General features: G+C 34.3%; 2 protein-coding genes across 4 annotated transcripts; both read left to right on the forward strand.

Moving 5' to 3' along the window:
* The first annotated feature begins 924 nt into the window (after window positions 1-924).
* On the forward strand, window positions 925-6,622 carry LOC121247536 (DNA-directed RNA polymerases II and IV subunit 5A-like). Of its 3 annotated transcripts, none has more exons than XM_041145888.1 (5): window positions 925-1,101; window positions 1,660-1,867; window positions 4,276-4,455; window positions 5,330-5,443; window positions 6,182-6,622. In XM_041145888.1, the coding sequence occupies exons 2-5, from the start codon at window positions 1,667-1,669 to the stop codon at window positions 6,305-6,307; spliced, it is 621 nt and encodes a 206-aa protein (XP_041001822.1). In that variant the 5' UTR covers window positions 925-1,101; window positions 1,660-1,666; the 3' UTR covers window positions 6,308-6,622. The 3 variants fall into 3 exon arrangements, with proteins under 3 accessions (XP_041001822.1, XP_041001824.1, XP_041001823.1); XM_041145890.1 differs by having other exon boundaries at window positions 930-1,113; window positions 1,659-1,867; XM_041145889.1 differs by lacking the exon at window positions 925-1,101 and adding an exon at window positions 1,156-1,397.
* A 1,455-nt stretch (window positions 6,623-8,077) lies between these two features.
* Window positions 8,078-10,120, forward strand: LOC121247236 (anaphase-promoting complex subunit 10). Its single transcript, XM_041145608.1, has 6 exons — window positions 8,078-8,437; window positions 8,545-8,605; window positions 8,704-8,796; window positions 8,936-9,006; window positions 9,643-9,747; window positions 9,837-10,120. Exons 1-6 carry the CDS (start codon window positions 8,259-8,261, stop codon window positions 9,904-9,906), a joined length of 579 nt encoding a protein of 192 aa, XP_041001542.1. The 5' UTR covers window positions 8,078-8,258; the 3' UTR covers window positions 9,907-10,120.
* Window positions 10,121-12,936: the final 2,816 nt, after the last annotated feature.

Genomic DNA, 12,936 nt, shown 5'->3' on the forward strand with positions numbered 1-12,936 from the left:
ATTTCATAGTTTCTTCCACGCTTACACTACAGTAGCCTAATTCCATCCACATATAACAACCCATGTTAGCACTGTTAGTAAAAACAAAAGAAAATTACATATGAAACGAATCTCAAATCGAGCTACACGAGTTAAGGACCAAATCTCATTGAAAAAGTTCAGCTTCTCTCTAGAGAAAGAAAGTCTCGCTTCTCTCTAAAAAAAAAAAGAGTACCTCATCCTCTCGGTCTTCTTGTTGGATGGAGTCTTGGCTCTTCTCCTCCTCTCCGTTCTATTTTTGGCACCGACTTGTTTATAAGTTTTTCTTTTAATTTTTTTTAACATTTTCTCTCCATTTGTTTGGTCTAGGCTTGACCTATAGCTTTCCCTTGACCGATTGTCTACACGCGTCCCACCATGCATCTTCTCAGCCACCGGTCTATTGGTACAATGCGGAGCTGTATTGAAACTCTTGGCACGTTACTCTCACGCATGGCTTAGCCTGCACGTGGCCGCTGTATGCTGCCATTTCGAAACACCTCTAACAACTACACGCGTCATACCAATAGTTTTGTCATCTCAAGGTCTATTAGATCTGACCCTCCGCATCCCACTATCACCGGTGCGTGGCCTCCATGTACCATCATAGGCAGGCGTAGAGAAAATTACCAACCGGCGGTTCAGGCCAATCAATGTCGTCTATCCCACTATATTTTTGCTTTTCCTAACTAAATATTTTGAAGATGAAGACATTGGTCTCTTCTGTGAATAGGTAGAGACTAATTTTTTTTTGTTCCAAAATCCTATTAATTTTTCTCTTTTAGAGTATATTTGTTATAATGGAGTGTTTGTTAGAAAACACCGCCACCACTTCATGTATCTTGATCTTTTTTATATTAATGAAATGCAGTTGGGGGGGGACTCATTTCGTAACCTTATGTTATTAACTTATGCAAAGATCAGTACACAGCGAAAATCATTTATACAAGTCGAGATCCAAACTAGCGCTGGCGGCTCTTTAGCTTGGGAGAGAGAGAGAGAGAGAGAGAGAGAGAGAGAGGGGGAGGGAGAGAGAGGCTACACTTCCTCAACCCTCATCAGACACCCCGCGCGAGAGAGGAGGTTCGATATTTTGCTCTCTCTCTCTCTATATATATATATATATACATATATATATATATTCGTTTGCTTGAGGACGTAACTTCTAGTACTGTAAGCCCTTTATGCCCGTTCAATTCGGAGTGCGCCTGGTGTTATAGGAATCCTTGGGCTCCGTTTGTCCCGTCTGAAAATTTTCAGCAAATAAATCAGATCAAGTTTTATTTGTAATTCGTTTATGTCTTCGTCAACGTTTTTTGACTGTTGTTCCAAACCGGAGCAAAAAGCCTTGGAGCTACCAAATAGAGCTTCAGTTCTAGGTTAGAGAAAAACTGGTTTAACATATTTACTTTGAAGATTCTTGGCATTGATTAACGATTTGGGGCTTAGAGATTGCAGTCATAAGTCTTTGTTGGATGTAGTAGTTTTGTGATACAGTTTCTATCATATCTTGCTCGAAAGCATTTCATTGATTCCCAAATTGTTCGCAAACGTTAGATTTATATCATGATTAATAATGATAATAAAAGTAAGATTTTTTGTGGGTACCTAATTAACAAGCTGTCTTCCGAAACTTATCAGTGAAGCAATGACACTATCGGAGGAGGAAATCACTAGGCTTTTCAGGATCCGGAGAACGGTGATGCAAATGCTGAAGGACCGCGGTTATTTTGTTGGGGACTTTGAGATTGACATGACCAAAGAGCAGTTCAAGAATAAATATGGGGAGAGCATGAAAAGGGAAGACCTTGTTATCAATAAATCCAAGCGAAATAATAGCTCTGATCAGGTATGTATTTAATCAATTGTCTCCATCGATGTTTCTTTCGTATTTGGTGGACTTTTGTGGTTCTTGTGGATACTTGAAGTGAGTTTTACTTTGAGTAGTCCTACATATACTAACAATTTTACGTACAAAATTTATTTTGTCAGTTTTTTTTTTTTTTAATTTCAATTTTCATAATTTTCAACATATCAATAACTGACAAATGGAGAAATAAGTTTTTTGTAAATTTTTCTTAATTACAGTAGTATTTTTCTTTTTCCTATTGCAGTAGCAGTATTATTAGTGTGATGTGGTTTGTGGTTAAAGTAAATGTGACTGACAAGGTGTTTTTTTTTTCAAAGGAATAAGACAGTACTCCAATTTTATTGATACGCTATCCGCTTACAGTGGAATAAAGCATGGGGTTTAAAAGAAATCCCAAACCAAGACTTTAAATTTAAAACCTTATTCTCTCAAATCAGCTAACGTATTAACAAAGAGACAAAATGTATATCTATACAATTACAACCGATGAATGATACAGAAAAATTAACTCCATCTAAAATTTGATAAACCTGCTTTGTCAACAATCAAAATACCATACAGATTATGAGGCAGATGACAAGATGAGAAAAAAGATAAGTTGTGATCAGCTGCACCAAGGTTTGCAAGTCCATCAGCTACTCCATTAATCGATTTCATCTCACAAGACAAGATAGTTGCCAATTCAAGGATATCCTCCCAAATATCTATAAATTGCCAAGGATGTTTTTCCTGTTGATGAAACCAATTTACTGCAAGTAGAGAGTCTGTTTCTGCTTAAAAGATCATAAATGCCCAGCTGATAACACAATATCAAACCAGCTTTAAATGCAGAAAGTTTGCATGAACATTTGTGCCAACCCCCAAGAAGAGCAAGAATCCATGAATGAGCTGACCGAAGATGATCACAAATTATACCACTTCCAGTGGACCTGGATTGCCCTTAGGGCTTCATCAGTATTAAGTTTCATTTTTCCAATGGGAGAAGTTAACTACTTGACTAGCTTAGGCCTTCTCATTTTTACCTGCAGTATAGGAACGTGCAGTATTTCCCAAGGACGTAATATCATTTGACTTTGATAGAGCCTTTCCAGGCTTAATTATCAAGTTCCACTCTCTCAACCATCTAAAACCCTTCCAAATGACGAAAGAAGAAGATTTTTGAACCCCTTCATATCTTGCTGAGTCTCGAGCTAACCACAATTCTTAAAGATTTAAGCAAGGTGTTAATTGTGCAAGTACTATTAATTGGCTTGAACGCTCAAAAAAAGACCACCATGTAGTCAATTTATCCTTCCATCCAAGAGCTGCCAGGTAGGAAACACCAAAAAGCTGGGCAAAATGAGACCAAACAGATTCAGCAAGAGAGCAATCATTAAAGACATGGCAGTCAGATTCAATAGCATCATGTAAGCAACAACTGCATTTTGAGGCCCAAAGAATGCCACATCGCTGCCCATTAAGATCTAAAGCATTACCTCCATTCCACAATTTGCAGATGAAAAATGAAATCTTTGTTGGAAGCACAGAATTCCAAATGAATTTACCGAAAGGAAATGGAGGAGAACGAGACCTCAAAAAATCCCATGCAGATTTGTAGTGAAATTCTCATCATTTGTGTGCTTCCAAAGTCTAATACCATTTCCAATCTTCAACTTGATATTAGTGTTAAGAGCATCACGCATGAGGCCTAAAGAAACCAAAACTCCAAGCTTTTATGTATGCCAAACATTAGCACTGGAAAGGTCTTTGATTTGACATGTTGAGTTTGAAACAAATAAGCCCCTAAAGGCTAGAGAACCATCACCCGTCTAGTCATCAAACCAGAAATTTATGGTGCCTTGTCTAATAACTTTCCATAGACTTTCAGATTGTAGAACTGGCAGAAAGTGATAAAGGGATCTCCAAACATAAGAGTGCCATGGTCTGGACTGACAAGGCTTTTTATATAAAGCCCTTCTCCTCTTCACTCAAAGAGGTTTCCTTGTCTTGATACTAGGATTGTGGCTCTATTAGAGTATTCTTGGTTGAATTTGTCTTTCTGATTGTTCTTGTTTTGTTAGTTATGTATGGGTTTATTGTTGTTCATATCAGTGCCTGTGGCTGACAATTATATCTGTAATGAAGATATAAAAATGTAAGGGAGTGGATCCTTAATATAGGTGTTGGCTAGGGCCTAGCCCTGTTTAAGTTTTTCTTGCTTCTGGTATGGTTTAGATTTTTCTCGGTGCAGAATTTCCTCATATCTACTTTTACTTATTTGTCCGCATGTGTGTATGCGTGCACGCACGTGCAAATGAGAGTTCTTAGACTGTAAGTCGCCTGCTGCTGATTTATTTTTCACTGCATTCTTTCGTTCGTCTTCTTATTCGTTGTTTCTTGTATACCAGATTTATATCTTCTTCCCCGAGGAGCCAAAGGTTGGTGTTAAGACAATGAAGACTTATTCCCAGCGCATGAAATCAGAGAATGTCTTTAGAGCAATCTTGGTTGTTCAACAAAATTTGACGCCATTTGCTCGGAGCTCCATAAATGAGATTTCTACAAAATTCCACTTGGAGGTTTTCCAGGTGAGAGATTGCTTTGATGATGTTGTAAGAATTTTGTGGCTTTTGAATTACATCTAGCACCTCGCTTTTTTGTTGTTTCTTGCAAAGGAATCTTAGTACCATAAACATCAGGACTATTCAATGCCTAATTAAATGTCTCCCAAGGGTCTTTGAGGCTCTGATGGTTTATTGGCTAGGTTCATCTCTCTTTTTGTTCTTTTAATGGGCAATTGATGGTATGGCAGTTGGAATATGGTATGTTACAATAGAAGTTGCACTTGGGATGTTTATCCGGTAAGTCACCCATTCTTCTAACTTAATGATTGAAGGAAGTTTGTTAAAAGACATCCCAGAAGAAATACTATATTTGCTGTTACATTTAGTGCAACGCTCCAAGAGAAGGCCCAAGCCACATGGCTTATACTTCAAAAGAACTAGTCAATGATATAATTGGAGCCCCATTAGAGCCCCATTGGAACCATTATAAAGAGCAAGAACTTCTCCCTCCCAAGTAATGTGGGATCTCATATGCCATCTACCATTATCACTTATCGAATGGGATATCACATTTAGTCTCCTTTGAGCAGATTTATTGTAAAGTTGATGAATTTATATTGTGACATCTTTCTGACATATGAACTGTTGCCGATATGTTTTGAGTTGTTTTTTGGTGGCATTCCATTTGGTTGCTATCTATGGCACATATTCAACTACTGCGGGGTGTGGATATTTCCCTGATTCTTATTTGGATCTTACCTTACTATCAACGACAAATTGCATCTATAGTTAATGGTGTGCATTATTTTTTACTAATTCTATAGTTTATTGGCATGCATTATTCTTTTTCTTTTTTAGTTTCTAATTCTTTTCACTAATAACCAACTCATTTATACAGGAGGCAGAGTTGTTGATAAACATTAAAGAGCATGTACTTGTTCCTGAGCATCAGGTGCTTACAAATGAGGAGAAGAAAACCTTGCTGGAGAGGTACACTGTGAAAGAGACACAGGTCAGTGACTCAGTATGTGTTAACATTGCAGTTCAAATACTTGGAAATGATAAGAGTAACGTCTCTTAGCATCTAAAAGATTAGTTGCTCACACCAGAGGCTTGTAAGATACAAAATATGCCATAACCTACTTATAAAATGCCATGATCTGCCACATAGGTATGCACTCTACAAAAATATTTTTAGTTTGAATTAACTAATAGTATGCAAAATAAATCATTTAGCATCAATTTTGTGGAAGGTTCAGGCTCCAAATCTAGAAATTCCTGAGAGTCCGATGTTAGAAGTAAATATAACATAGTCAATATTTCTGTTACCAAATTAACATCAATTTTGTGGTAGGTTCTTACTCCTGGGTTTGCTTAAAGTTTAAACCCTACACGGGGTTCTGTTACCACATTTTAAGCTCAATTTGTTAGGACATGCAAGCCTACATTTCTGTTGTAATTCACAGCTTTGTGCTTTTAAGGAGGAAATTAAATAACGAGCACTAGGATTTCTAATGATTCAAATGTTTTGCTCTAATGAAGGGCATTCTCACGGTCAGTTACATGGTCCTGAGATATTTTGAACCCTTGTGTTTTGGTGTCAATTATTCATATAATGTGAATCATGAACTATTTCTTCTGTATCTCTAGATGGACGTCAGTCTTCTGAATGCATACCTTGTTTTGCATCTGTTGCACATCATAACATTCTGATGTTTGCTGTCTTATGTTATGATTATATTGAATTCAGCTGCCTCGCATTCAAGTGACGGATCCTGTTGCGAGATACTATGGGCTGAAGCGTGGACAGGTTGTGAAGATAATCCGACCAAGTGAAACTGCAGGACGATACGTCACATACCGATACGTAGTATAAATACAAGTTGAAACACGGCTCGAGTTGAAACTGCTCTTTGCCTCTGTCAAAATGGCTGGAGAACTCAAATTCAATCATATGATTTATAATGGGAGATATTATCATTTGAAGACAACACTGGAACTCATTTATGCCCTACTGCTCAGTTGTGAATCCCGGTATTTGCTCTGTGGGAGTTGTTTGTATTGCTGTTTGGATAGAAATCTCAAGTGTGCTTGTTTGCTGTGTCCATGTCTGGAATGGGGCATACCCATTGGTAGACAGAATTGGACAACAAATAAATTTCAGAAACGTTTTCTCTGAAGAATTAAGATATTACCATATGGTCAGAAGAATTGTGCTAATATTTAAGCTCCATGGGTCCAAAGAAGAAAATTTGAAGCTGATTCATGTTATGAACAACATTAAAAATTAGCAATGACTGGTTTTCCATAGTTTGGCAGTCATCACTCATCATCATATCTTTATTTCTTCCATGCAGTTTTTTAAGCACAAGTAAGCAATTGCTACTTTTGTGGCTTTTTTAAAATTTTTATTTTTAGGCAGGACTATTCAAATCCAATCTCAAGACCCGTTTGGATAGTGAGATGATACGAGATTGTTTGTAAATAGTAATGAGATTATTAGTTGAAATTAGATAAGGTGAAACGAGATGAGATGGTTTTATCTCACCTCTGTGTTCAGACCGAGCCTGAGTTAAAAGTTGTGGACTTTTTTGATGGACTCATTTCTTCTTTTTAAATGAAGGGGAAACTAATTAAAGAGGGACTTCAACAGATGAACTGTAGTTTTAAATTTTTAATTGGATACACAATGTGTGGAGATTAAAATAAAAATATTAATAAGGAAAATCTTATTCAGAAGAACTCAACTGGTTTGAAATTTGAATACTATATTTACCTTAGGCGGCCACCAGCAACAACTTATCCACCTCCTGCCTGTACCTAAGTGACAACAAAACATTCCTTGGCTGTAGATATTCCAAGAGAGACACAAATGGAAAAATGATAAACTTATAATTAGTCTACGCCTATTTTGCTTCTCTACTTAATGAAGAGTATCTATGTAAAATTGAAATTATTTTTTAATTAAGTATCACCATTATATTGGTTGATTTAGAATGAGCTGTAGAATAGTTGTAAAAGAGTTATAAGTATATCATTACCCGATACAAATTGCGATCGTTTGACTAGCGCATGACCACAAGCACAGTCATAATAGCATATAAGTGTCGTGCAACTGTCGTGATTCTACGTTCAATAGCTACACGAGTGATAGTAATAAATTGAGTAATGCTATATACAATCATAAAGTGTATAAGTTCTACAAACTAGTTTTTAAAAAGAATAAAATCCATCATTAAAAAATTTAATTTTTTATATGAATCTCATATTTATTCACTTTTTTAAATGAAATTCGTAGGATTTGCACATCATACTACAAATATCTTTCTCATTTGTAAATAAAATCTCGTTCTTTATTTTTTATTTTTTATTTTTTTATCTACTTTCTATTATTGATTGTAAGTCCTCATTTCTCACTCTTATGTCTACTATTTACTAGCTAAGTAATCTTACATGTATTTATATTTTTATTTATAAGATACATTTTATTTATAAACTCTTATAATTTTTAACTTATCAATAATTGATACGTAGATAAATAAATTTTTTATAAATTTTTCTCAAATACTTATTTTAATGCATCAATCGTTTTAAAAATAATTAAAAGGAGATATTATATATTTCTCATTTTATTTCACAAACTTCAAGAAATAAGAGAATTTTTTCTTGGTTTTTGTATGCTGAGCTCGGTCACATTAGGGTTCTGAAATTATTTTCGCTTTGGGCTTTGTTTTCGGTTCTGTTGATTGCAGGAGGGTTCACATTAGAGTGATTCTAAGCAAGTTAGGCTTATAGAAAGTAAATTTTAAGAAAGCAAGAGTTAGGTTATGGCGACGGAGTCGTCGGAAGGAGAAGATGAAGGGAAAGTTACAGGTGGGAATCCGGTGCTGATAGTAGAAGATGACCTTAGAGAAATGGGGAAGAAGGCGGCCTGGAGTGTCAGCTCTTGCAAGCCCGGCAATGGTGTCTCTTCTCTCCGCGACGACAACCTCGAAACCTATTGGCAGTAATTAATTACACCCACACCCCCCAAAACTAATCTCTCTGATTTCTTCCTATTTCTATCTTGAAAACCTAACCATTGCGTTTATTCTTACATTTTTTGGGTTTCAGATCAGATGGTGCACAACCCCATCTGGTTAATATTCAATTCCAAAAGAAGGTTAAGCTTCAAGTATGTGATATGCAGATTTTGAGCTTAGATTTTGCTTGATTCTTCTTTTTTCTTTTTTGTTAACTAGTAGAAATTAATCGGTTTGTTTTGTTTTGAAGTTAGTTGTTCTTTATTTGGATTTCAAGCTTGATGAGAGCTATACTCCGAGTAAGATATCCATTCGTGCCGGTGATGGCTTCCACAACCTGAAGGTAAGTTCTCTGCTTCGGACTATTGATAATACGTCTGAGTGATTACGTTAATAGTGATTTACATCTTTTGTTTTTAAGTGAAATCTGTTCTCTAAGTCAATTTGGTTAATCTGCTTGTTCTCCCTGAAAATATTTTTAGGAGATAAAAACAATGGAACTTGTCAAGCCAACTGGTTGGGTTTATCTATCCTTGTCTGGAAATGATCCTAGGTAAGTGACTGAAGCCATTTTTACGCGTTCTAGTTTTGCTGTTGTTCTTTCAACCACTCGCATATGATTATCTTTCCTTCCTGGAAATGATCCAATGTAGCCTTGCATTTGAGAACTTCTGTAAATTCCTATGAAGAAGCTGTAGCTATTGGTTATTATTGATATAAGTCCTCAAGACAAGATAGAATATATGATCAGTATGTTCTCTAAAAGATGACGGCCTCTCTACACTGGCCATGCACTTAGATGGGGTGCTGTAAATGTGCCAGAATAGACATACGCATGGTATATTGCCAAAAAGAGGGAGAATTGTAAGGCAATTCCTCTTTTATATTTTGAGATCAGGTTTGATGTTATGCATTTGCACTGGAACTTTGCTGCTGTGGAGTTTCCAAGTGAAAATCGATTACCGTGTGATTGAACCATGAGAATGCCTGAGATTAAGGAAATTGATTGGGATTTTTTAATCATGTGCGGTTTGTATTCTTTTTTTATAAGTAAAAATTTATTAATATCAATAGGCGTAACCAAGTACACTAGATGTATACAAGAGAAAACACGTAACCCATAATGTATGGTTTGTATTTTTCTGCACTGATTTTTGTATCATGAACTTTATATCCACATTTTCTGCAGGGAAACTTTTGTCAACACTTTTATGTTGCAAATTGCTGTGTTGTCAAACCATCTGAATGGGAGGGATACTCATCTACGCCAGATCAAACTTTATGGACCTCGACCGTGCGTCTTCTTATGGTTTTTATTTTTTTCAGCAATTATTGATGATTAATATTTTAATGGATAAGATAAATAAAATTGCTCCATTGCAGGAACCCTATTCCCCATCAACCATTTCACTTTACTTCGAGGGAGTTCATTACCTACTCTTCTGTGAGATGAGAAAGGTGACACGGCAGAACTTTGTTGAGTTGAGTAGGAGGAAAGCATGCTGCTTACGGTAACCAGATCATTATAAAAACCATGGGGATAAATCTCTAGTTATGTATATTTGTGACATTTTATTTTCTCAATTCTAAAATTAATACAATTTTTGTACGGTCCCTTGTTGCCAGAAATCTTGGTAGTTTGATTTGTGAAGTGATTGCTTAGTGTAGCTTGAATTTGGGGCCATTCTGCTGTTGCTTTATTTCTTAATTCCTCCTGACGCTTCTGGCATCTTCAGAAAAGACATTGGGATTTGGTTTTGCTACTTGGCATTCAAGGTTTATGCCAAGCGCAAGAACACCGTACGGGTAATGTTTCCCAGGTTCATTGTGCCTCATAAAGCTTGTTTAGAAGATTTGGGAATAATTCCTTAAATGGTGCTTGTTTCATGCTTTTGAACTTAGGAGAGTTGTATCTACTTTGCTTTTTTTTTTTTTTTCTTTCTTTGTTTGTTTGTTTAAGTAGAGGGCGGTCATGTAAAATATGAGATTAAGGTACTTTAATATTGCTTGATTGTAAAATAGTTATATGGATATCATTATTTGTGGCTAATATCATATGCACACAAAATGGAAGAGGACTGCTAGGTTTTCAAAGGTGTCTCATAACTTATAAACTGATATGATTGGATGTAATATATTAAATCTACTTTACAGAAAGAAGAGCTTTATAATTTGATGTACTATAACAAGTTACGTTAGTTTGTGAGATAATTCTGTGAACCAAACATTTCTCAAATGGAAATGCTGCCTGACGATTGTATGTGCAAATAACTTGAGATCTAATTCACAAACTACTTGTTAAATCTTCTTGATGCAGTGTGCGGCATGATTCATTTTTGTGAGAAAATCCCATTTCATTTTTGTAAAGCTTGTACCATAATTCATTGGGAAAGCAATAACAGAAACTTTGAGCATCCCATTAAGTCAGCCACGAGCAAGAAATTATTGTGTTCAGCAGTTTTTTATCTAAGACTTGAATCGATGGTTTAAATTCTTGTTCTACTTTGTTCTTTTAAGAATTGGTGGAACTATGTCCCGATTAAACATTGGAATTGGCATGTTTGGACAGGCAAAGAATTTTCAAAACTTCTTGTAATTTCATTTCTAAACGTTACTTAAACACAACATTTTGCCATCAGCTAATACCCACAAATGATAAAAGGCTAGCTAATGCCCACAAATAATGAAAGAGAATTGTTACATATATAAAGAGATTATATAAAACTAAACTCACGAATTCACGTGATGCGTTAAATCTATTTTACATTAAAAGTAACTTTATAATTTAGTATATTGCATCAAATCACATCAGTTTGTAGATTTACTTTTGTGTAATCTCATTGTGACTAAAATATTTCTCATAATAAAATACTAAGAGCATATATATATATATATATATATATATATATATAGGAAAATGCTTGAGCCATCGTTGGGGCCCCTATTGGGCTCTTTTATGTGTGTTTTATTTTTGTTCCTTTTTCACATAGATTATTTTAATATTTTTAAATATTAAAAAAAAAAAAGAATTCACATCATTAAAAAACACTTTCTTAATCATGAAGTGTTTTTTAATGTACTTTTTAATGATTAATATTTTTTTATTAGTTCCAGTGGGAAGACTAATATATATATATATATATATATATATATATATATTTACTAAGTGTAAGGAAGTGTTTTTTAATGATATTGTGAATTTTTTTATTTTTTAAAAATATTTAAAAGTGTTAAAAAATCTATGTAAAAAAAGAACCAAAAAATTAAAAAAAAAAACGCATAAAGAACCCAGCGGTGACTCTAGCAATATCCATATATATATATATATATATATATATATATATATGTATTATATTATATTTGGAGAGATGAGATGGTATTTGCAAGTAAGAATCGAAGTTGTTTTGGAATGCATAGATTGTGTCAGCCAAAGAGGAGCCATATCTTACTTACTAGTCAACGCAAATAAGATAATATTTGATTACTTCATTCATCGTGTCTTATATCATACTCCAAGACCTTGATTTTCATCCCATTATTGCTTTTATTTTAAAGTAATTCCAATTATCATCATCCTCTGCACGCAATATCAAACTTGATTGTCAATCCTAAATAAATATTTTTAGAGCAATCCTAAATTTCATTCCAACTTCTACTTCTACATTTACAAGTGTCATATTTTAAGTCACTTCATATATCATCAACCAACCCACTCAAATGAACTTCTATTTAAAAATGTATTATATCAATAAGTGTGATCTTAGCATTTCTTTCTAATTATAATCTCTCTATTTGGAGAGATAAATATAGTGTGCATTTTATAATATTCTTTAAATATTTAATACTCTAAAAATCGACACAAGTAACTATTCATATTGCGTGATTCTCTACAAATCCAGGTTTTAGAACTTTTGATAACCAATAAATAGTTTTCTAAATATTATAGTGGACCACACAAGATCTCCACTTACTCTCAAAATCTCGGAACGGAATTTAAAAAAGGAAGAAAACAAAAAACGTCCAATGATCCACAATTGTCTTCACTTTTAAGCAAGTCCTGAATTCTCAACAAGCAATCAATTGTCTTTCACTCTGTGTCTCTAGCAGCTCTCATTCAATCAAATTAGAATTTTTTTGGTATATACTTTCGCTATTTCGCCATTAATTACTCTTTTTTCAAGAAGGGTAGTTTGTTAGTTTCACCGATTAAGATTCGTTTGGATAATGAGATAAGATGAAATGAAATGATTTTAAATGAATTAAATAAAATATTATTTTTTAATAATATTATTATTTTAATATTTAAAAATATTAAATTATTTATTATATTTTATGTAAAAATTTAAAAAAATTATAATGATGAAATCGTTTCTCCATCCAAACGACACCTAATACTTCATCCAAACCATGATATCAACTAAAATGACTAATTAAAAATATACTTTTTTTGTATATATATAATAAATCTTATATTTATTCATTC

This window comes from Juglans microcarpa x Juglans regia, chromosome 1S (assembly GCF_004785595.1).
Source record: "Juglans microcarpa x Juglans regia isolate MS1-56 chromosome 1S, Jm3101_v1.0, whole genome shotgun sequence".
Lineage (NCBI taxonomy): Eukaryota > Viridiplantae > Streptophyta > Magnoliopsida > Fagales > Juglandaceae > Juglans > Juglans microcarpa x Juglans regia.